Source organism: Talpa occidentalis, unplaced genomic scaffold, assembly GCF_014898055.3.
Source record: "Talpa occidentalis isolate TD23 unplaced genomic scaffold, MPIMG_talOcc4v2.1 talOcc4.14, whole genome shotgun sequence".
In the NCBI taxonomy this organism is placed as follows: Eukaryota; Metazoa; Chordata; class Mammalia; order Eulipotyphla; family Talpidae; genus Talpa; species Talpa occidentalis.
In genome coordinates, this window is record NW_023601433.1 from 70,654,691 (window position 1) to 70,679,062 (window position 24,372).

At 41.3% G+C, this 24,372-nt stretch overlaps 1 protein-coding gene across 1 annotated transcript in view; it reads left to right on the top strand.

Moving 5' to 3' along the window:
* Positions 1-24,372, top strand: part of GAD2 (glutamate decarboxylase 2) — a 53,729-nt gene that overhangs the window by 17,102 nt on the left and 12,255 nt on the right. Inside the window, exons 8-12 of the mRNA XM_037511502.2 lie at positions 2,080-2,159; positions 11,779-11,833; positions 13,350-13,466; positions 16,430-16,494; positions 22,716-22,794. Coding sequence (XP_037367399.1) covers positions 2,080-2,159; positions 11,779-11,833; positions 13,350-13,466; positions 16,430-16,494; positions 22,716-22,794 — 396 coding nt within the window. The remainder of the gene's footprint in view (positions 1-2,079; positions 2,160-11,778; positions 11,834-13,349; positions 13,467-16,429; positions 16,495-22,715; positions 22,795-24,372) is intronic.

The following is a 24,372-nucleotide window of genomic DNA, read 5'->3' on the forward strand; positions in this document are numbered from 1 at the left end:
TCTTTCTGCGGTTGTAAAAGGAGACAAATGGCTCTTTCTCGTTACTACTTAGCCACACTGGGTTTTCTAAATGTCTCTATTCAGTAACTTGATTTTCAGTTTATGTTATCTGTTGCCATTATGTCTTCTTGCTTATTAGACACACCTCCTAAAAATATGTGTTATCAGTTCCTCTGCTGCATACTTAAGAATTCAAATGAATCAAAAGTGGGCTTTTGAAGAGAGTACACTCTAGTACTCTCGCTGGAATGGCCTATGGAACCATGACTTAAAATTCCAGTCAGCAACCCTTTGGAGATGTAAATTGAGGTAGCAGAACTCCTTTTGGACAGCTTAATGATCTGTAGTTAATAGTAAGAGGCTGCTGGGCAGATGCAGTACAGCTGGGTTTAGGTTAGCTTTTCTCAGCTTTCCAAATTGTACAGTGATTACAGCCATTGAGATTCTGAATCCTGCCTGAATCAATAACCAAAAGCAGCAACAAAGAATTGGCAGTGGCTTGTCAGTGTGACCTTTCAGCACATGCTCTTCGTCCAAGCCAGGGACCAATGCCTCCTTCCCAAGCCCACCCCAGGCTGGGCACAACAAATCGTCCTTCTAACAATTTTGGGATGAAGATTGCTGGATTTAAGTCAAAATTCTCTTACTTGAGTGTACACAATTTCACTGAACTGGAGAGGAAATGTGGGCCTCCTCTTAGTAGCAAAATATAAATCTAGAAGCCACAAGATGCCCCGCTGCTGAAAGAGTTGCTGTATTCTTATGCCTGTCTGTAAGATTGACTTGGATTACTGAGTGCTAGGGAACAGGTCCATCTACAATTTCCAGGGTCTTGTTATCCTCACTCAAAAGCCCAAGTGAGTTAAAAAAAAAAAATGGACCAAGAACTTGTAGAGATATTTATCCAAAGAAGATGTGCAAAGGGTCAATAAACCCATAAAAAGATGCTTGATGTCACTAGTCATTAGGGAAACACAAAGCAAAACCATAAAGAGGTATTATCCCCATTAGAATGACTATTGTCAAAAAACGAACATAACAAGTGTTGGCAAGGATGTGGGAAAATTAGAACCTTTGAGCACCACTGGTGGGAAAGTAAAATGGTGTTGCTGCTGTAGAAAACAGCATGGTAATCCCTCAAAAGTAGAAGAATCATATGATCCAGCAATTCTACTTTGGGGTATTTACCCAAAAGAATGAAAAGCCAGGCTCAATATATTTTTCAAGTATTCAGTTCTTTCCTTGAAGAGCGGAGTGTACACCCTTGTTCAGAGCATCATTATCCACACTGGTCAAAAGGCTGAAGAGTCCATGTCCAATGATGCTAAACAGAAAAACAATATGTGATCTATATACACAATGAATATGATTCAGTACTAACAAGGAAGAAAATTCTAACACATGCCACAATAGAGTTGTGACAACAGCTTGCTAAGTGAAATAAGTCAGCACAAAAGGTCAGTTAACGTCTGTTTCTACATGAGTCTGTTCAGATTCAGAGATAAACATAGAATGTGGTCACCAGAGGCTGTTGGAGGGAAAATGGGAAGTTGTCATTTAATGGGTCTAGAGTTTCGGTTTTACAAGATGAAAAGATCTCTGTGGGTGGGTGATGGTGACAATTATACAGCAGTGTGGACTTCAGGCTTTGCAGGGACAGATAAGAAATACAGTGGTCCCTTTCTCTGCAAGGGATACTTTCCAGAAGTCTCAGGGGCTGCCTGAAGAAGCAGGGAGTTCCAAAACTTGTATATACTATATTGTTTGCCTAGGCATCCGTATCTCTGATAAAGCTTAATTAATAAATTAGGCACAATGAGAGGTTAAAAACAACAACTGATAATAAAGTAGAACAATTACAACAAATAATATACCACAAGGAAGGTTATATGAATGTGGTCTCTCAAAATATCTTAAAATCTTAAGTCTACTTCAAGTTTTTGGATCATGTTGACTGCAGGTAACTGAAACTATTGAAATGAAACCTCAGATTAAGAGGGGTGACTGTAGAAAGGGAAAAGAAAAAAAACAGTGAGGGAATGGTTCTTGACTTTGTATACAAATATGCTTTTTTTTCAGAGTCATTTTTCACTCAAGAAGGGCGCTGCAGCCTTGGGGATTGGAACAGACAGCGTGATCCTGATTAAGTGTGATGAGAGGTGAGCATGAATCTGCAACCCTTTGGGTTAAAAATTTGTAAATTGCACTCATGTACATCAGTCCCCAAACAGCCAACGAAGGTGGAGCAAGCTTGCTTCTATTCTACCCCAGCCATGGCTGTTTGCTGTATGCTTGGAGTCCTGGGATGTTGTTGCTCAATGCCATGAAGACTTTAACAACCCTTGATTGGATCAGAACCTTTGTTGAATCAATCAAAATATTCTGCACCAAGAAGGTACAGAAAAACATTCATCACCTGGGTACTTTAAGCTACAAAGAGTAATTTGAGCAGTGGTTTATAGAGGTGCTATCAGTTGAGGCACCATGGATTGTGTGAACTTGAGGGAGTGAATGCAGAAAGGGGCAGTTTAGTGAGCAGAAAGTGAATGATACCCCCGAAACTCATAAGCTTTATGATGGAAGCTTGGAGGGGAAATCGCGTCTTAACTAGCGCACAAACCTCCTAAGTATCCTGGGAATCATTGCAGGGGAGAGTGAAAAACAGGATATTCATGTAAATGATCACTACCTATAGTCCTGCAATCTCTTGAAAAAATAAATGCAGTCTTTAAGAGATTAAGAACTTTCCCTAAATTAAAGGAAAGCCCCTCTAGTAACCATTTATTTATTCACATGTATAATGAGACAGATATTTATGATTGCCCATCATGTCACTAAACTCTAGAAAACCAAAAGGCACGATCTCAGCCCCCCCACAATGCGTGACATGGGTGAGGAGGTGTAGCACCAGGAGGAGGCAGTTATATGGTTGAATTGTGTGGCACAGGTTTGAGACATCAGTAAGGCTTGAGAGGCTCCATGCAGTAGGAGGGGACTTGAGCTGGGTTTTTTAAATTGGAGATGAGTTAGGTGGGTGGAGGGTAGGGGCACCTGCAAAACATTGAACTGAAGTCATAGAAATGGGAATGAACTTATAGGACTGGAGGAACTAGAACTGACCAGAAGTGGCTGGTCAGATACATGTAGGGGGGTGAGTGGGAAGCAGAAAGGTCCACTATGGCAGATAAAGTTGGGGTTTTGAATACTCAAAAAATCAAAGTGGGGCCTCCCCGGTGGCGCAGCGGTTGAGCGCTGGGTTGCGAAGCTGCCCGCGGCCTATGCGGCGCCGGTTCGATCCCCTGCTGCTCCCCGGCCACCAGAGGAGGGTCCCACATGGCACGCAGACCTCTCCTGCCGCCCGCTGCTCCCCTCAGCAGTGTATTTCGGTCCTTCTGCCTGCTCTGCTCCCTGCTCTGGCTCTGGTGAATTCTCTCACCCTCCCATGCTTCTGACTGTACCCAGTGTATGTATAAACAAAACAAACAAATAAATAAATAAAAAAAAAAACAAAAAAACATGCCTCTATTAAAAAAAAAAAAAAAAAATCAAAGTGATTAATTGTCACATCTCTCTCCGAGTGGCAAAAATACAAGAGCTTGCCACTTCTTATCAACACCTTTATATGCAGGTTTTGTGTGATTGCTTGCTGTGAACACATTACTTTTACTTTCAGGGGGCAGGGGTGGGGTTGATGTTTTGTTTTTCCTTTGGGAAAAAGAAAAGCTAAACTTAGCATTAGCATCTGATGGGCCTAGAAACAGGATAACTTGAAAGCATCTTTATCCAAGAAGGACATCAATGAAACCACCCTTGGCAGCAAGAGAGGGACTTCCATCAGTGAGGCCAGGTGAGAGGCTCTAGCTGTGAGAACAGCATGAAATGATAAACAACCAGAGTGAGGCAAACATTTTCAAAAAGGAACTGCTTTAGGGCCTCCCTGGTGGCGCACTGGTTGAGAGCTGGGCTGCGAATCTTCTGCAGTGCAGGTTCGATCCCTGGCCCCCGGGGCGAGGGTCCCACATGGTGCACAGACCTCTCCTGCTGCCCACTGCTCCCCTCAGCAGTGTGCTTCGGTCCTTCTGCCTGTTCTGCTCCCCGCTCTGGCTCTGGTGAATTCTCTCACCCTCCCACGCTTCTGACTGTACCCAGTGCTTGTATAAATAAATAAATAAATCTTTAAAAAAAAAAAAAAAAAAAAAAAGGAACTGCTTTATATTTTTAAGGCTACCAGTGTTCCTTGCTCTCAGGTAGTGAATTTGAGGCAAAATTTGGTAGAAAAAAAAATGCTAACGGGGAATAAAGGCTTAAATGACTTCAAAAGTTTTCTTAGCACTTATACACAAGGAGTCTAGAATTTAGGGAAGAATCATCTAGATAGAGCGCGGTTTTCCAACCTAGACAAGCCTTCCTTATTAGCTTAGTTTGTAGGTGTTCTTGAGTTGAATCCCAGAAGGCTCCAGTCCGTGGAACATCAATCTTGCTGCTTCTACTCCTGGGAAAACCAGTTGAAGATAATTGACGTGGCCTCAGGATGAGTCCACTGAGACAGACAGCCACCTAGTCGTGGGGACACTAGGCTGATCTAAGGATTCCAAAGAGAAGTGCAGGCTTGGAGTAAGGAAGAGCAAGAAGGAAAAGCATAAGAGTTGCAAGGAAAGTGACCCCAGCAGACATGTAGGAAGGAGACTCAGAAGTCCCTTCACTCACCAACAGCAGAGAAGGAGCCAAAAGCTAAGAATGCTAGAACAGCAGTGGGCCCTCAAAGAGGGCTTAAGCTCAAAGAGTTTTATTCCACTAATTTTAGAAGTCATAAGTAAAACAAAAACATAATGCTAAGAACTGTTGTTTCAGAAAAGACCTCACTATCTGCTCCTCCGCACTGGGAGGAAGCACTTTAGTGCTTCCTGAAAAAAGGAGGGAAAAGGATAAGAAATAAAGGGTAGGAGAAACAAGGCCCAGGAGAAAAAAAATTGCGTAAAGTGTGTGGCAAAGCAGGGGAGAGGGAAAAGTAGAGGGAAAAATAGGTGGGAGCAGAAATCACAGAGTTTGAAAAAGGAATCAGTTACCATTTTTACCATCTACAAAGCAATAGAAGCTTACTTTTAAAATAATAGAAAATTACGGAGAAACTCACAGTTCATCCAAAGATCGTCACTAATAACATCTAAGTGTTTAAACCTATGAATCTCTTTTTCTAAGCATAGAGGTTTGTTCTTTTTTAATCTTTTTTTCCTTTACACATTTGTGACCATGTTTCCTTTTCTAACTAGACATGGAACATAAATATTTTTCCACATGAATACAAATAACACGCTTAACTACATAATACCTGAGGTCTGACTAAGTCAGAAAGTGTGACAGTACTTTGCAGAGCTGGCCTATTTGAATTCAGATCTCAGCTCCAGCACTAACTTGAACAACTATCTCTCCATCCCTCAGTTTCTTTGAAAAAAGAGACCAACTCATGGCCTCTGCTTCATAGGATTGTCAGTAAGTTGAAATGTGCTGACAAATGAAATATGTAAAATGCTAAAAATGATAGCTAGAACAAAGCAAGAACAAAATGTTAGTTCCCTACTGTTCCCTGCTAGTCCCTGTTGTGGGTGTTGCTGTTATAAATAATCTTTCCATCCTTCAGTGAATGTCCTCATGTGTCCAGGGCTTGTCCATTTCTGGTTATATCTTAGTACAATTGCTAACTAAACTATCGGAACATTCTTAGGGAAAGTAATATATCAGGCTAAGTTGCCTGTTAAAGGGTTTCACCAGTTTATTCTAGCAGTAGTATATGTGAGTATGCTAGGGAGATGAAGCAGTATAAGTCATTACCTGCATCTATATTCATAACTCACATCATCTGTATGACTTGAGTTAAAGATGGAGAGTCTGGCCTAATGAATTCAATGAAATTGAAATGGTGAGGTCAAGCACCCAGGAGAAGTCATATCTACCCACCATTCCAGCCAGAATCAGTTCAAACACTCTTGGCAGCCATATTGATTTTATGATCACATCCTCGTTAAAGTCAGGTGTGCAGTTCAGAAAAACACTTGAGACTAACAAAGGGCACATCTACGTACTTGTTTCTCATAATCAGCTTTACAAATTCTTCCTTTACTTAGCAAAACCACCTCAAGTTTCATCCATGTCATCTAAAAGGTAGTATTTTATCTTTAACCATAACCTCCTTTCTCATTTCAAATGTTAATGTTTTCTCAGTTTTTTGTTGGACTAATCAGATATCTATATATTTGCTGATCTTTTCCATTTGCCAACTTTTGGATTTATTATCAACTTTATAAAGTTTTTAATTCATTGAAAAGTTCACTCGTTCTTTCTGCCTACATTGTTGTTTCCTTAGCTTCTTAGGTTAAATATTTAATTTGGTTATTTTTATTCTGCTGTTTAATTTTAAGAGCATTTCAAGCTATCTGCTCTCCTATGAGAATGATTTAAGATGCTTTTCATAGTTTTATATGTAGTATTCCCATGTCATTAATTTTTAATGTTCTTTAATTACAGTTTAGATTTCCTCCTTGACTCAAAAGTTATTTAGAATAGCCAAGCATGATTTCTTGCATGGTAAATTGAACTACTTATCGTAATCCTTTTCTTCTCTCTAAAACCATGTTCAGGCAATGGGGATGGTAGCTCGGGGAGGAAGAAGATTGTCAGTATACCTTGTTTCTCTGTATGCTGTAGGACCAAGAACTATCAAAACTACCCAACTATTGAAAGATGATAGAGCAATATATCTTAGTAGGAGGTTGTATGTTTCCAGAAAACCATAGTAGAAGCACTAGATACATCATTATGACTCTATAATTTAGCTTGAAAAGTGTCTTGCTAAGTCAAGGTAGGAGGCATTTCATTTAAGCATCATGAGTATTTTTGGAAGCCATTGCTGTGCAGTGCTAAAATCCTGGGTTCTGATGTCAGGCAGTGCTAGGTTTGAAATATTGACCCTCCTGACTCTGACATACTGCAAGTCACATAATGCCAGTACAACTGCTCCTTGAACCTCAAGGGTTGGGACTGTGTAGACCCACTTATATGAAGATCTTTTTCTATCCTTGGGTTGGACATTCACCAATTCAGTCATCCATGGGTGATGGTTGGTTTAATCTACTGATGAGGAACCCGTGGATACTATGCTGTAGAATAAGTCATCCCTGGATTTTTAACTGGGGGAAGGAGGCCTGGTGCCCCTAACTCCCTCATTGTTCAAAGGTAAACTGTATTGCTACTTATAATAATAATGACGAGATTGTTTAATGTGCATTGTTTACTGTATGCAAGGCAGGTTTCTACTTAGTGCTTTATAATGTTTTATACCTATCGTCTCATTTCATCTTCCTATAATTTGTGAGGCAGGTGCTATTGTCATCATTCTATAAATGAGTAGAAGGAAGATCTGGGGCAGAAACCCAGCTATTCAGTTTCCACATTTGAAGCTCTTAGCCATATTCAGCTGCCTCTTGAAACTTAATTTCCTTTCTGCAAAGTGAGACCAATAATAACTCACCTGTCAGGTTGGTGTGAGCAGCAGAGAACATGAGGGAAGGCACAGACCTCTTCTAAAACAGGTAACTCGTTTTGCTGCTGATGTGTTGCTGTCAATAGTGGTCCCGACATTTGTCAATTTCTAACAGAAAGATTCATGCATCTTTTCTCTGGACACATCTCCGTGAACAGAGCCAAGCTCTGCTCACTTAAACAGTCCGGGAGAATTATCCCAGTTTCAGCTCCACCCAGGAGCAGGGTCATGGGTAACTTAAGCACCCAATATGTGACTGTTTAGATGCCCACCGAGAGGTACCCACTCTCCTGCACATGCTGCCTTTGGTAAGTTAGTTGTCTCCTTCAGAGCCATAGGAAGGTAACCACGAATCTGGGTCAAGCCCCATTCATGGTATAATGTGTCTTTTTTTTTTTTAATTATTTATTTATTTTTTTAAAGATTTATTTATTCATACAAGCACTGGGTACAGTCAGAAGCACGGGAGGGTGAGAGAATTCACCAGAGCCAGAGCAGAGAGCAGAACAGGCAGAGTGACGAAGTACACTGCTGAGGGGAGCAGCAGGCAGTAGGAGAGGTCTGCGCGCCATGTGGGACCCGGTGGCCGGGGATCGAACCGGTGCTGCAGAGGCTGCGGGCAGCTTCACAACCCAGCGCTCAACCACTGCGCCACCAGGGGAAGCCCTGTGTCTTTTTCTTCTTCCCTCAAAAAGATGTTTCCTGCTCAAAGTGGCATTACATGATTTTTTCCCCTGGGTACTTTATCAATTTATCTGACCTGACAGCATCATATGAACTTTTTGAGGCTATTGCTGACTGAAATCTCAGTACAAAAAAGCCACATCCAAAGCAGTAGTCCTTGCTTGCATCATCCTGTTCTAAACCTAACAACTACCAAAAAACAGCATTACAAAGCATCCATCTTACTTCATTGTGAACCTAAAGCCTGGATTGTAAACATTAAAAATACACATTTTTGCTATAGCAATACTTTTAGACCAGGCATAGCAGATACAACAGCTGCACCAGGAGATGCTTGAGTGGAATGACTGGCCTGGCCAGACAACTTGTAATCCTCAGAGCTGCCAGCTGGTTGTCACCCGATGTTCTGTCACTTCCCAGCACATGGGCTGGCAGAGGAAACTCAACGCCGCATCTGGAGCACCTTCTGCTCACAAGGTGCTTCCCTCAACCATGAGGGCCCCAAACCATGGGTCATATGAAAAGTACTTGGCTAGAACATTACACAGTTACTTAATTGCCTATCAGGGAAAATTCCCATTTCTCAAGTAATGTTGCCCAGTAAGTGGACCTAAGGCTACCTGCTCAAGAATCACTTTGGGGGCATGTTAGGAATGCAGGTTCTGTCATATGTTTGTCTATTTACTATGTTATAGTTTGTTTTCTTTGCTAACATGTAAGTCCTGGAGAGTCAAAACTGTTCAGTTTAACTGATACCCCAGCACCCCTAACAGTGTTTGACATATTTAAATATTTGAATGTGTCAAATATTTGAATGAATTCATTTCTGGGTATCACTATCACTGACAGACTGAATCAAAATCTCTAAGAGCAGAGGCAAGAAATCTGCATTTTAAAGACACTTAGAGTAAATTTTAAGAACAACTTTTCTAAAGTAATTCAGCCATTTCTAACATCAATAAAAGATGAAATATGTCTCCAGAGGCCCCCATTCTAGCTGTCTGGTCAGATGTGAAGGTAAAGTGAGCATATTAATATTTCCTTGGGTTAAAATTTTGCCTTCTAGTCAAAAGGCTCCAACAAGTAAAGATTCATCAGCCACGTCTCACGTGCCCGGCTCCGGGCAGCTCCAGCCAGGCCACCCATACCCTTCCAGGCAGAGTTCAGCTGTAGTAGACCAGTAAGAGCTGGAATTTCCAAACAATTTCTAAGGCTTCTTTCTCTCAATCTCCTGGTTTACCTACAAAAATACTATGGCAATGTTAATGTGTTCAAAAGTGTATGTAAAAGATAAAGGCAATTCCTAAATCCCTCGGAAAGTTGAACACTTTGCTTGTATCCAGGCGGGTGAAGGTGTTTTAGCAAAATCTGATCTCTGGGAGGCTGAACAGCGCTGACGGATGCCCTGGGGCTAAGCTGTGACGTAAAGGGAGAAATGAAGGGGAGCAGACACCTGACAGAGCTAATTGCCCCTGCCCGCTCTGACACCCTGACTCTTTGCCCCTCTGTCCTTCCTCTAGAGCCCCCACCTCACAGAGGTTCCCCCAAGGTGGGCTGCCCTGGTGGAACCATACTAAATGTGCATTTAATGCTCCTGTTGCCTTCTAACCTGACTCACTAATCACTGGTAACCTGTTCATTACTGTTGCTCAGGTAATTGCATTTTAACTGCCTTTCTTTGGAAAACAGGTTCACATCAATCAGTGTTCTCAGTGTTCAGAGGCCTAATGTCTACTTTATAGTCCTACTGTTTTACAACACCCCCTTTATTAGCCTGAAATGAAAATTGCAGAAAATGCTACTTAACTACTCACTATATTAATTTACAATAAAATTACATAGTTCAGCAAGAACTTAGGCAAGGCAATACAAAAAGATGTAATGAAGTAACCCAGTACTTGTTCTATATGCAAAATCATAGGGACAGCCACAGATGAATGATTGAGCCAGCAACAGCAGATGCCAGAACCTGCTCCCTAGTCACCAAATGCCAGTAGCATGCAGTGTATATCTATAGTGGCAATCTCCTCCCCATAATTTTTTTTCAAAATGTTTTATAAATACCTGGATCAATGACCTTGATGTGAAAATTAGGTCAGACAGATGGATAAAAGCCAATTTAGTGACCTCAAGACAGAGATTTTGCAACTACAGGTATGGATAGGTTCTGAGAAATGAATTGTTAGGTGATTTACTCAATGTGTAGATGTCACAGGGTATAATTCCACAAGCCTAGAGGGTAGAGCCTACTACCTCCCAAGGTGTAAAGCATAGCCTGTTGGGACCGCCATCATATATGCAATCACTTGTTGACAGATGCATGACTATACTCTGTCTTTGGCCCATTTTTTTATCCCAAAGAGGTAGGAGAGGAATGTTACCATGTACAATAATCTCAACTATAGAAGCTAACAATTATTGGATGCCTCCCATATGCCAAGTACTTTTAAAACAGTTTTGCATGTATTAATAAATTTAATACCTCAAACTCCATAAAGGAGCTCCATCACCAGTTTCTAAGCATTATAGGCACAAGGAAATTAAGTAAGATCACACATCTCACCTTACCTAGCTGCTTGTAGAAATCAAGAGTGTCCTCTGATGGGTATAATTGTGGGCTTCTAGTGCAAGCAAAGCACTGCCTGGGTTTTTACTTTAGGAAAGAAACATTTTGAAGATGAAAGAATGAGTCTCTCTTCAGTGCTTGTCTAACTGTTTGAAATTTGAGCCCTTGAACAAAGCCATCTGCTTTGTTCTTTTAGCACTTGAAATGTAATTAGGTAGCTCTTTTACTTAATATTTCCACTCAAATGTTTTTGGACTGGTTTTTTTTTCTTCCTGGCATTTGTCTAGATGTGAAATTATAGGTCCATTTATGAGAAGATTTGCAATACAAATGTTTTTCTATATGTTGTTCGTTATTAAGTTTTACTCCAATGCAGAGTTGTTTTATTTATTTTGTTTTTATTATTTTATATTTTTTTACATCATTCTTTATTTTTATACAGTATATGCTTTATCATGTCGGTTATAGTCCTGGTGGAATTCCCACCACCAGTTCACCCATGTACCCTCACCATTGTCCCTTGTGCTCTCCCCACACCTGTTTTGATCCAACTCCCTTCCCTCCCCACCCCCCCACAAAATGTCTCTGGTTTACAGTTACCTGTGGATTTTGATTTTATTATAATGCTTTTTTTCCTGATCCCTAATTTGGATCCCCTACATTCCTCCTATAAGTGAAACCATCCGCTGTTTTTCTTTTTCTTTCTGGCAAAGCAAACTTGTTTTAACCAAATGAAGAGGATGACCAAAAAAGATAATTGTATGTAGTGGGGGGCCTGTGCCTTTTCTACAGAGTGTGGTCGGGAGTTTCCTGAAAGAATCAGAAATTGCACTTATGCTTCTTCCAGGGATGGCATTTCTTTCTGGAAATGCCAAGGAAGTTGTTTGAACTGATCATTATTATCAACAATTTACCTTAATAGTGTGGTCACTTATAAAAATAATGAAGTAAATCATAAGAAAATCTACAATGCATTTATTTTTCCTTTTAGGGGAAAAATGATCCCATCTGATCTTGAAAGAAGGATCCTTGAAGTCAAACAAAAAGTAAGTTTTTGTAGGAAACTCTATCCAGCCCATCACAGGTTAAGATTATACATTTCTATCTCAACCAGTGAAGACAGGCTTTGGTTTTATTTTAAGGAGAGGATCCAAGCCTCAATCTCCCAGCTCTAGTGAGAATATAGAATTTTGCAGCCACTTATTATTTATTTTCCCAAATGTAGACACTTACTGCATAAATATATCCACAGTGATACTATAAGTTCCCACAGCATTTGTCTTCCTATGTGCTGAAGGTTGGTGTGAATCAGACACATATTTGGAAAATCATTTTCACAAGTGGAAAATAGAAACTAACACAGCATGTGAGTTACTACTGTACAGTTATCTGAAAAGTGTCAGTTTTTCCTGCCTAGGCACATACTGATCCAATTGATTCCCCAAATATTTAGAACTCTTTTTAGAATTACCAGGTTCTGAAGGCCTGCTGAAGATTCCCACAAAACTTGCCTATTTGTATCCTGGGATGATTTGCAAATCAGAGAACTTGTTTTGGGAACTCTCTCATTACAACTTTTAGCAGTTATAATCAACAATGCCTAGTTTAATGACATAACACATGTAATTTATTACGATGAACTTAAATAGTTTATCTCTATCTGCCTTTTTTCCTACAAAGTGGCAGCAGGGGGGTTCCCTGGTTCTTTTTGTTTAGGTTTTTTTTTTTAATTGAAGGAACGTTTATTTAAAATATTATATAGTTTTCAGATGTACAGCATTATAATTCAACATCTGTGCATACTACACTAAGATCACCACCAAAAGGCTCCTTTCCATGCACCATCCCACACTTGTTCTTGTATTAGAAGTATCAATACTTCCAAGGAAGGTAAAACCATACGACTAAACCTTTGCTGCCACCTACAGGCTGATACTGTAACATCATGTCCCAGAAACTAACAGGATGGTCTTGGAGTGTGTTTATCTGCTTCCTTTCAGCAGCTGCCTATTATTTCCATCAATTTTCATTTAGCCAAGGTCAGACAGATGGATAAAAGCCATGATTTAATGTTTTGATCCATGTGAAGCCTCTTCTCTAAAGATCCAAATAGATTATCTGAGATTTTCTGAATAGGAATAATGGATTGGTCAGAGTTTCTTCTGTTATTCTCGTGGCAGTCCAGTCTAGGGGATTTAGTAAGCTTGGAGGTCCCGTTATCAAAAGGGGAGACTAGACAGTAAACAAAGGGCAGAAAGGACAGACAGTCTACCTGGAAAATAGGACTGATTGAGGGCACCAGAAGATCAATCCTATTTGGGTACAGTGTAAGCTCCTGGGAGAACCAGAATGTCTGTTCTCATTAAGATAAAGGGGCAGATCTGACATACCGACTCAGATCTCATATGCCAGAGAGTGGACGTTGTTCCTACCAGGCTCCGAAGTGTCACTAACCCTTCTGACAATTGAAGAAACACAGATGTATCTGTAGGGGGAGAATTTCCTGTTTTATCAGCTTTTTGAAAGAATCCTTGAACCCATTTTGCTTTCTGATTTGCATAGGGATTTGTTCCTTTCCTTGTAAGTGCCACAGCTGGGACCACCGTGTATGGAGCCTTTGATCCCCTCTTAGCTGTCGCTGACATTTGCAAAAAGTATAAGATCTGGATGCATGTGGATGTAAGTATGCTATAAGGACTGCCACTAAATGTCCTTGCACAAGTTTTACCCATGGACAATGGGATGAAATCTCTCTCTCTCTCTCTCTCTCTCTCTCTCTCTCCTTCTCTGCCTCTTACTCTCTCTCCTCCCTCCTCCCCCCTTTAGGAGCTTCTTTCTATTTATACTTTTACAAAGAACAAATAGCACACACTCACAGCATACAACATTGACTGGAAGCAATCTGAGGCTGATTATGCCTTCATGTTTCCAACAGGATATTATTTTTATTTCTAAGACCAGTACCCATGCTGAGTACTTAATACTCAATTCACTGAGCCCTTGGAGGAATAGAGCCTCCATGCACAGACCAGTCACACACATACAGATCTGACTTCCCTACAAGAATGATCAAAAGGGTAAAAAAGAATTATGTTCATCAAAGGACTATGGTGATGGTGCACAGGTGAATTGGCGGTAGAAATTCTTTGGGGACTACATCTGAGAAAAGAAAGCAAACATTATAAGAAAAAATAAATAAATAAATAAATAAATTTTAAATAAATAAATGAAGTAAATTTTAAAATAGTATCTGAAAACGCCAAAAAAATTTAAAAATTAAAATAAAGGCCCACTGATAGGAGACGGGCTTAAGAAGATGTGATATATGCATGCTATGCAATAGGATTCAGATGAAATGCTGCCTGCCATTGACAGCAAAACTGGGGGCATTTGAGGGAATTATATGTAGTAAAGCAAGCCAGCGTGACAGAGACAAATACTGGATGTTTACATGGTAGACAATTTGACAGAGTAACTACTTATAAAAACTACTGGACATTAATAAATGAAGTGAGGTTTCTAAAGTTAAGAGGGAGGAAGAAAAAGGGTCAAAGGAATATAAGAAATGGGAGGGGGTGTCAGCTAGCTCTCTAAAATAAAATAACACCACAAAAATAATTTAAAAACCCACAAGACTTCAAAAAAACAACTCAGCTATTTCATGCCTTTCTTATGTTACTTTACATCAAATGCTTGTCACCTATTTCTTTGGAAAAGTCTAACACCATAATATTTTTTCATGTGTTACATTTCTAATGTTTGATAAAAATGTGTTCCATTTTCAAGAAGAAAAAAGGAACTGTATTCATACAGAAAACCTTGAGGGTGAAAAAAAAAAAAGCCAACTCAAGGCAGGAGTTGTATATTTGAAGAGAAAAGCAGGATGACAACTTGCTAGAAAATATGGACCAATCCCTAAGCATAGTCAGCTAAGAAGATAAATTATATTTGGGATATGTTGACTCTAAGCCCAGTCACATTAGAAAATTACAAAGTATGCCAACTAAAGCATTTTTCAAAGGGAAAAATATGTCCGTTTCCAAAAGGGTAATTGAAGGGATTCAAGCTTAGACTTTAGTATTAGTATTAGTTAATTTGTTATTGCTCAAATTTAGTATTACTCGAGGTGGGACTCAGAGATGAGCTGCCTTTTGCAAACTGTTTGTTAATAATCCATGAGAGAAGGAGTTAGTGCCAAATCATCACTCAGTCCAATGTTTGCTTCAACTGACTTTTTGTTCCCTTGCAAGACTTTCCCAATAAAGGAAGCTACAAGTTGATTTACATTCTGGCGCAAGATCCTTATGCTGCTGAGTAGCACTGGTTTGCATCATTTTGGCTATAGAATAAGTATTCAGACCAAACTAATTCCCCTTTCTTTAGGAGACAAACACATCCACAGCCTAAGCTAGGTAAATCTCCATTATTCCACAATTCTCCTGCCTAGCAATTACCAATCTTCTTTTCCATCCCTGAGTCACAATATGAGGTGTTCATTAGGCTACCAGGAGCTCTTTCATTTTACACATGAAGACACCAAGAGAAGCTTGAAAAACTCAAGTACCATAAGTGAGCTGAGTCTTACATCTGGAGAGCCTGTTAAACCTTGCTGGCTGACACAGAGAGGATCACCATGACAACTTTAAAAATAAGAATGTCTGTATGTTTTGAGCCAGCAGATGCTTTCTACTTAAATTAGAGCCAGGGGTCCTTTTAACAAATGCCTTTAACTTTTTTTGTTTGTGTGTTTGTTTGTTTTAAGATTTATTTATTCATGCATACAAGAACTGGGGTACAGGCCAGAGGTGCAGGGGGTGAGAGGATTCACCAGAGACAGAGCAGGGAACAGAACAGGCAGACTGACTGAAATACGCTGCTGAGGGGAGCAGCAGAAGAGACAGAAGAGGTCTGCTGTGCCATGTGGTTAGCTCTCTTGCTGGCTAGGGATTAAACTCCTGCTACAGAGGCTGTGGATAGCTTCACAGTGCTGTGCTTAACCCCTTGCGCCACCAGGGAGGCCCAGCTTTCTTCGAAACATATCAAAGTTATCATTTACTGTTGCTATCATTAATGTTTTATATCTATAATATAATATATATAAACATATATAACATTCCAAAAAATTACCAAAAAACTGAAATATTACATATTAATATTATATAGTATCAATATTACATAGTATTAATATTAATTAATATGTAATATTTAATAATTTTTCAAGGTATAAAAGAATGGAATTTACAACAAAGAGAAAAAGCAATTCTATCCTCACAAGATTTTTTTATATAAAATTATCCCAGGGATTATATTTTCACACAAAGTATGTTGGCATTTCAAATGAATCTCCATCTTGACATTCTGTTTTTAAGGAAGATGTTACATGGTGATGGGTGAGGGGAGGGATCTTTCTCTTTCTTGTGCAGACTGAGGAAATGTGCCCTGAATTTGACTCTTTACACTCACATAAAGTGGCGTGGAGCCAAAGACCTCAGAAAGCCCCCCACAACTTGAGTTTTGAAAGTCTAGTGCCAGAGGAAGGTAGGTCACCCCTTAAGTTGCCTGGGATTGAAGAGACTCTCTCATGATTCTAGAAGACTCCAAGCTAGAAATCTAAGCAAACTTGTCTGATCTTCCCTTTTCAGGCAGCCTGGGGTGGAGGATTACTGATGTCCCGGAAACACAAGTGGAAATTGAGCGGCGTGGAGAGGTATGTACATTTTTCTCTTTAACAATGTAAAGTGTAAAAAGCTAAATGTGAAGAGCAAATTACACCCAATTTCCAAGAACTCATGGAATACAGGTGAGCCCACCGTGCAACACTTGTATGCCTTGCCTTGTGTGGCATGTGCTCACAAATATTATATGTAAATAACTAAAGGAAATCAAAGCTCCAGGTAGACTGCCTCAAACACTGAGGTTCCTAACTAAGGCCCGTGGTTCACTGGCGGACTCAGGAGCGAGCTTCCTGGATCTCTGAACTAACTAGCAAAATTCTTAGAAACCTGCAGACAGTCCACAGTTTTCTAGGGAGAAGATCTCTAATTCAGTGTTGAAAGTGAGGGTTTGAGGGGTCTCCCCGGTGGCGCAGCGGTTGAGCGCTGGGTTGCGAGGCTGCCAGCGGCCTCTGCGGCGCCGGTTCGATCCCCGGCTGCTCCCCGGCACCGGAGGAGGGTCCCACATGGCACGCAGACCTCTCCTGCCGCCCGCTGCTCCCCTCAGCAGTGTACTCCGGTCCTTCTGCCTGCTCTGCTCCCCGCTCTGGCTCTGGTGAATTCTCTCACCCTCCCGCGCTTCTGACTGTACCCAGTGCTTGCATAAACAAACAAACAAACAAATAAATAAATAATGCATGCCTCTTAATAAAAAAAAGAAAGTGAGGGTTTGAAATTTAATAAGGCCAGTTGACTTAAAGCAGGACATCCTTGTGAGGGTAGCACCTGACGGTGTCATGTCCAGAACAATTTTCTCCTGACAAGGCCCTGACTGATGCTGCAAAGCAACCATTTGTTTTTCAGAGACTAAGCAGTAGAACGTTGAGAAAGTTGTAAAACACACCAGAGGTAATAGTTGATCATCAGGCATATTCAGATCTTAAGAAAAAAAAAAACAAAATACAAAATGCACAATCAGCCTTGGGTTTTGGTTCTGGACCATGTGCAAAGGGAGCCCAGAGTTCCCGTTCTCCTGTCATGATGTGGAAGGTCAACCATAGTTGTTAACTCTGACATGCCAGGCAATGGGAAACACCCAAATTCATCAGAGGCTGCCAAATACCCACCATACCCTGCCAAGTAGCCAGATGCTGCCCAGGAAAACTTTCCTACTCATTCTACTCCTGGATATCTTGGCACAATCATTTCTGTTTCAGGATGAGGAGAGAGGCTTTTGGAGTCTGGGAAAGTTGTTGATGCTGGTCACTAGGGGCAACCTAGCTAGGATGAAGATTGTGCCGGGAAATGCTGGACCCCAGGAGAGTAGAAAGATGGGAGTGGGGTTATATATGCTGAGTCCAGGGCACCCTGCCTCATTGATGGGAGCCCGGGATGGACCCATATCAGCAGGACCCGTGTCATTGCTGTCCCTGAGGCTCTGCCCAAGTTTAGGTGAGTGGATGAGGCCAGGCCTGGCCCCTTCCCAGTGTAAACCAGTCCTAGGCCTCTGCCTCTGGCCCTTTGGGGTTTTTCCCAAGTGACATTCCTTCTTGTCATGAAGATCTAGATGAAGCCAGAAGCTTAGGGAAGAGGCAATGACCTTAGCAAGGAGAGACAATAGGGAAAAAAGAGAGAACAACTTGGAAGGACCTGCTCAGGTGGTGAGAGCAAGGATTAAATTCAGGGACCTTCTTGGGAGGTGCTTGCACTCAGCACCTGCTCTTCTTGGAGTCCTTCTGCCCAGCACAGAAAATGAGTATCTGTTATTCTGCCTTTAAAGCCACTCGCAGCCCGAGCACTGACAGTCATGGAGATCCTCCACCAGTAATTACTTAAAAGTGCACTAAATTACCTACCCTGCACCCTGGAAAAATAAACTCCCACACGCTTTTGTGCTAAAGACTATTATTTAAGAGCAAAGCTTAGAACACTCATCATGGAACAGAGAGTCCTTGCTAATTGCCACAATTTTTGAAACTGTACTGTAACTAAATCTGCTAAATGGAATAGCCAAATAAGAAGCCTCGCTTTGAGGAGACGGCTGGTGTTATGCTCCGGGCAGAACCCCCTCAGCCACCTATTCGCCTCAGAGGATCCATCTTGCTGACTTATTAGCAAAAGGCACACTTTCTTTGGCAAATAAAGTTATTTGGCCAGTAGAAACCCTAAGGCAAAAGGTGCATGGGCACAAGTTTACAAAGAAATTTGCCTCCCTTGGAGTATTACGTTTTTCCAAGCATTAAGACTCTCTCTAATCTGGAGGATGGTCAATTCCTGTCCCCAAACCCAGAGGCCCCCCAGCGAGCACAGGGATTCTGCAGAGTGCAGTTCTCAGAACAAAATGACATAAGCCCCAGAGCCTGCCTGCATCCTCTTGGAGTACCAACCATGTCTTCAGAAAGCAGCTTCTTTCCTTGCTAACTCTCAAAATTTCTAGAAAGGGTGTTAGCAAGAGAACAATACTCCAAAGTATTTTTCTGTGCATTGTGAACTGGCTGCTCCTTAATCCCACTTTGCAGCGGGTGGCTGCTGGCCCGTGGTATCCATGACTGTGGTCCACGCTCAAGGCTTTCTGGCCTAGCCAACATTCTGGTGTAGCTGCTGCACCAATTTTTGCCCCTATTCCTGCCCTGAGAGCTGGGGGTTCATAAGTTCATTCACAGTTACTGGAATAGTTACAGCTGCCATACACAAACTACTTGCCAGGCATGGTGAGGACACAAAGATGAATATGATGTGAAGCCAAACTTCAAAGGGCTTAGAATCTCATGGAAAGACTGACAATCAACAGTGGATTAAAATTCAAAGCAGAGGAAGTAAAGGCTTAAGAGATAGATGAGTGAGCTAATAGGGCTGGCATAGAGGATGGAATGATTCCTTTTAAACAGGACCCTTAAAGGAAGGCTTCAGCCAGGGTGTATGCATTGGAGCTTAGCACAGAGCATGAGGGGTACGTTATGAGGCAGATAATGGAAGGAGGGTGTTCATTCAAAGTGAAGAGCAGAGACACAAGTCTTGAAATTGCACTGGGTCCTTATAGACAAGTTTGGGTAGAGAATGAAATGGGTGCATGACAGTGACTAGGGCTGAGGGCCTACCCAGCCAAGTCAGAACCAGCATGATTCCCCGGACTGTGGACTTCTGCTGTGCGAGCCACTGTTATGGACGGAGAACATGACATTTATCACCTGGAACAAAAGAGCTGAGAAGCCTCTGCAGTGGCAGCCAGAGTGGGGTTTTGAGAGAACAATGGCTTCTATACCACCTGTGCTCTAGAAAAACAACTCTGGATTTAAGAGATGGAAGCCAGGGACCGACTAGCAGCAACTGAGTCAATGTCTAGTTGTAGGAGGTAGTGGAAGCTGAGGAAATACACTGGAGTGGTCTAGGGAAAAGGAGTGGTTGAGGCCCAGATGTGGGAAATAGAACTTCCAGGGACCACAGAGGAAGAAAATGAAACAAAATACTGAAGTTTGGGAACTGGGTGCTTGAAGGAAAAGTGGTTCAAGGAACTTAGGCACAGAAGACAGAGGAGAAAGAACAAATCTGGGAGGACAAGGAATGGACAAGGTAATGAGTTCATTTAAGGTCTGCTGAGTTTGAGGTACAAATGAGGTGACAAGGATATGTCTTAAAACACAGGGATTTCAGTTCTCTTCAACTTAATCAAAAATCAGAAGGCTGAATCCCACAGCAAGACATTTGAAATAGACTGGAGGTTATTTTTCATAAATTGCCAACATTTCTCAAATAAATTCAGTCCATGTCCTAGAATTACTCTGCACAGATTTTTGCCATTTTAGTTAGGGGGCCCCTCTGGGAGAGAGATGAAACAGAAAATTTGGTAAGGAGTAGTCGAGGACTTTAGTAGATCTATTCTTTAAAGACAAATTGAGCATTGCACAGAAATAAACACCTCCAGTCAGGGAAATGGAAAACAACTGTTTTCTCCATCAGTTGTCATTATCGACAAGCTAAGTTCCATCATAATTAGGTATGTAGCTACAGAATATTACAGAAGGGATAGAATGTTGGTGTATATGAACCCAATGTCACAAAGCTTATAAATGATAGAGTTGAAACCTGCCAAAAGTCAAACTTAATTAATGCTTAATGTGTATCAGACATGTGAAAATTATAAGCACTTTACCCAACCTATTTGCTATTATTCTCCTTTTGCAGACAAGAAAAACTAAGCACAGAGAAGTTACATAATTTGTTCAGGTCACACAGCTAGGAAATGATGGAAACTAGAAGCAAACTCAAGCCTACCTGCCTGCAGAGTTCCTTCATTCACCACTATTATTACCTACTGCTCAGAACCCAGGTTTCTTGACTGGTTCTGAGTAAGGAGGTATTTTCTTGGAAGGAGATTTTCAATACCACAATGCCATTATTATTCACAAAGCCATTTAATCCTCTTTCCAGGGGCAGTAGCCATCTGCCTTTGCTTTCCTAAACATACCTGACAGCCAAGACAGAGTCAAAGAAAGACCAGAAGAAGAACTAGTCTATTCATTGACGCTGATAAGATCCTGGTCAGTTAAGTGTTCTCTGATGGGTGGGCCGACACCAGCCGTTCATCAAATAGATGAATGGGAGCTTTCCAGCTCCTGCTGTCTCCCCAAGGCTCTCAAGCTGTATTCTGGGTGCGGGATGAGTCCAAGACTGCTTTTCAGCCAGAGGAGGAGCAGCATTCCTCAGTGCTCTGGACACACAGACCATGGATTTGACTGTCACTTATGCATCTCCTTGGAGTCTGTTTTTCCAAGGCCACATCCATGAGTCTCATCCTCAACGATTCCTCAGTGTCTCCGAAGACATGCGCAGAGACTCACTTCACCTGATAAACATGTGGACTGAGCTCTGGGGTCTTCTGGAGGGAGCAGTTGCCTCCCTGGGAGGTGAAGGGGGAGGCAATTGGAGCAGTACTGCGAGAGTAAGAGAGGAGTTGGATGAAGTCAAAGATTACAGAGATGATGCTTGATGTGGGCCTTAGAGAACAAGTAAGATTTAAGTATCTGGAATTAAGGGAGATGATATTCCAGGAGGAGAAAGTTACATTAAGAGAGTCTGAGAGCATGAGAATTCCAGCAGCACGAGAAGAGAGTTCTCTGAGAACAAGAAGTAATCTGCTATGATGCAATGGGAAGGACAAGTAAAGGACAGAAGATGAACACGTGATGAGGGGCTTACCAGTGTGGGTGTCATAGTCATACCCCACAGTTTGGGATTTTGGCTGGAGGCCAAAGGAAGTTGTCAACAATTCAAAAAGAGGAGAGAGCTAGAAGGTAACGATGGTAGCAGGTAGAGGATGAAAAAGAAACCAGGCATCCCTTAAGACAATGTATTCAGGTTAAAAGAGTAGAAATAATAACTATTACTAGATGAATCTGAGTTGGGACTATGATTTAAACTTTTCAAGCAGCATAAATCTTTGAGCTGAGAAACCTTATTACTGATGGGGAGAGTATTCTGTTTCCCAAGTGTGTGGGGACTAAAGGGATTGCTGTAGGAGCACACATATCCTACCTCCCCTGCAGTCTGGAAGGATAGCTGTGGATTAGAGAAGAAGTGGAAACAGGAACAAGCTAGAAGCTCTTATGGAAGGACACACTGAGAAATTGAGTAAGCTATTGAATAGGAAGAAGGAAATCGGATTGGATAAAGAACAAAATTAAGAAATGAAATGAGGGCTTCCCCGGTGGCACAGAGGGTTGAACACAGCACTGCAAAGCTGTCTGCAGCCTCTGAAGCACAGGTTCAATTCCTGGCCACAAAGGGAGATTCCCACATGGCGTGGCAGACCTTTCCTGTCTTGCCCGCTGCGCCCCTCAGCAGTGCTTTCTGTCTGTCTGCCTGTTCTGCTCCCTGCTCTGTCTCTGAATTCTCTCACCCTTCCACACCTCTGGTCTGTACCCCAGCTATTGTATAAATAAAAAATAAATAAATAAATCTTAAAAAAAAAAAGAAAGAAATTAAATGAGCCATTGCAGTCCCTTCCAGTGGGATCAAGAGTCAGAAGAGTAGTGGCGCATCCTGGACTAGATGGTCTGGGTCACTCAAAGGGAAAGAATGAATTCTCCCATCGGGGAAAGGGAGGGCCACAGGGGGGAAAGAAAAGTTGTTGGTTTAAGAGTTCATTCCTGGTTTTGTAAATTAAGTGATGACCTGAGAAATTGCTGAGAACCCTGAAGCTCTGTTGCCCATGCAAACAGCCCGAGGGGTCTGAGCCTGTCCTGAGGGTCAATCTGTTAACATGATTTGTTTCCAACAGGGCCAACTCTGTGACATGGAACCCACACAAGATGATGGGTGTCCCTCTGCAGTGCTCCGCTCTCCTGGTTAGAGAAGAGGTACCTCTTTCCTGATTCATGACTCTGTCCTTGGAGGGCAGTGGGTAGGGTAAATGCGTGTAGTCCAAGAAGTAAAATGTAGAATGATTTATTAGTGAGCCACATCCAAAAAGAAGAAATTGTTAATGAAGATAATGGTAAGGTCCTGTTCTTGCATCCAAGTAGAAGATGTTATATTTTGGCTAGAAATGACATGGAGTTCCACACAGGCTATAATGTTGTACTTGTGAAAAAAATCACAGAATGTTAGAATATACTCTGCTGTGTCAACAATGGGTCAAGAGAAAATGACCTTTCAAAAAGCACTCACGGAATATAAGAAGTGAAGTTTTAGGATAAGGGAGGTGGCGATCTCCCACTCTCCTCTGGTCAAACCACATCTGGAGTGATTTGCTTACATAGATGCCAGATTATAAATGGACCCCATCAATCAGACCTCCACAGTGGGGAAGTTAGTAAATGTGTAAGAGGGATGGTTGAGAAAACTAAGGCTATTTAATCCAAAGACAAGGAAACTTAAAGGGTTGAGTGGATGACAGCCTTTGCAGTTTAAATGACTCTCAAGTAGAAGGTTCCCTTATTTCTCTTGAGGTTTCTGAAAACAAGGTTAGTAACACTGATTTGATAGCAAAAATCAGAATACACCATGATTTTAGAGCTTACTGGAGGTCAACAAAAGAAATGCTTTTGTGAAACTTAAGCCGCCTAGCAGGGAATGAATGTTGTATGGGGAAATTAATTCCTCATCATGGGAGGTGATTGAATGGAAATTCAACAACCACTTATTAGTAAGAGAATACAAAGGATTCCTTCGTTGGGAAAGAATATATTAATAGCTTCAGGATTCCTTCCAGATCCAAGAGTTTATGGTGCTTTGACTCAGCTAATGCTTAACTCTTCTTTATTGGGGTTCAAGAAATAATGCCATGCTATAAGTATTCTGTGATCAAAGAGTTTGTTTTGTTTTTTTAAAGATTGGGCTATATTATATTAAAGGGTTCAGAAAACAAGTTTCATTACTTCAGAGCATATCAGAACCCTTTGTATGCTGGCATGTATTGCAGCCATCTAAAAAGAAGGGGTTTATGCTACAATATCCTAACTTTATTTGACCATGGGAATTTCTTTTGCAGCAACTACTCTGCAGCACAGTAGCTATTAATGTATTTAAAGTAGTTTGGGAAATAATGGTCCAAAGCTTTACAATGATTCAATTCCAAGATGTTATTGCACCAAGGTATTTTATATGAAAAACATCATTTTTACTTAACCTTTTGGACAATGAGACTGGGGCTATCCAACTTTTTAAAAATCATGCGGTTTAAGTTTCTTTTCCTATCCCAGTAGAAGCTGGTCCAGTTTATGCACCATTCCACACTCTCTGGAGTGGTCTCCTGATTGGAGACACCTATCTGTGAGCTTGCCTGACTGTGGGAAGAAAGGAGCCAAGTTTCTGTGACCATGAAATAAAATAGAAGCAACTGTGACAATTTTCAGTGTTATTGATCTTCAAGAAGCTCAGTAGTCTAAACCTTTCAGGGTTGCCACCCTCTTAACGTGATTTGTTCCTCGTGGGGA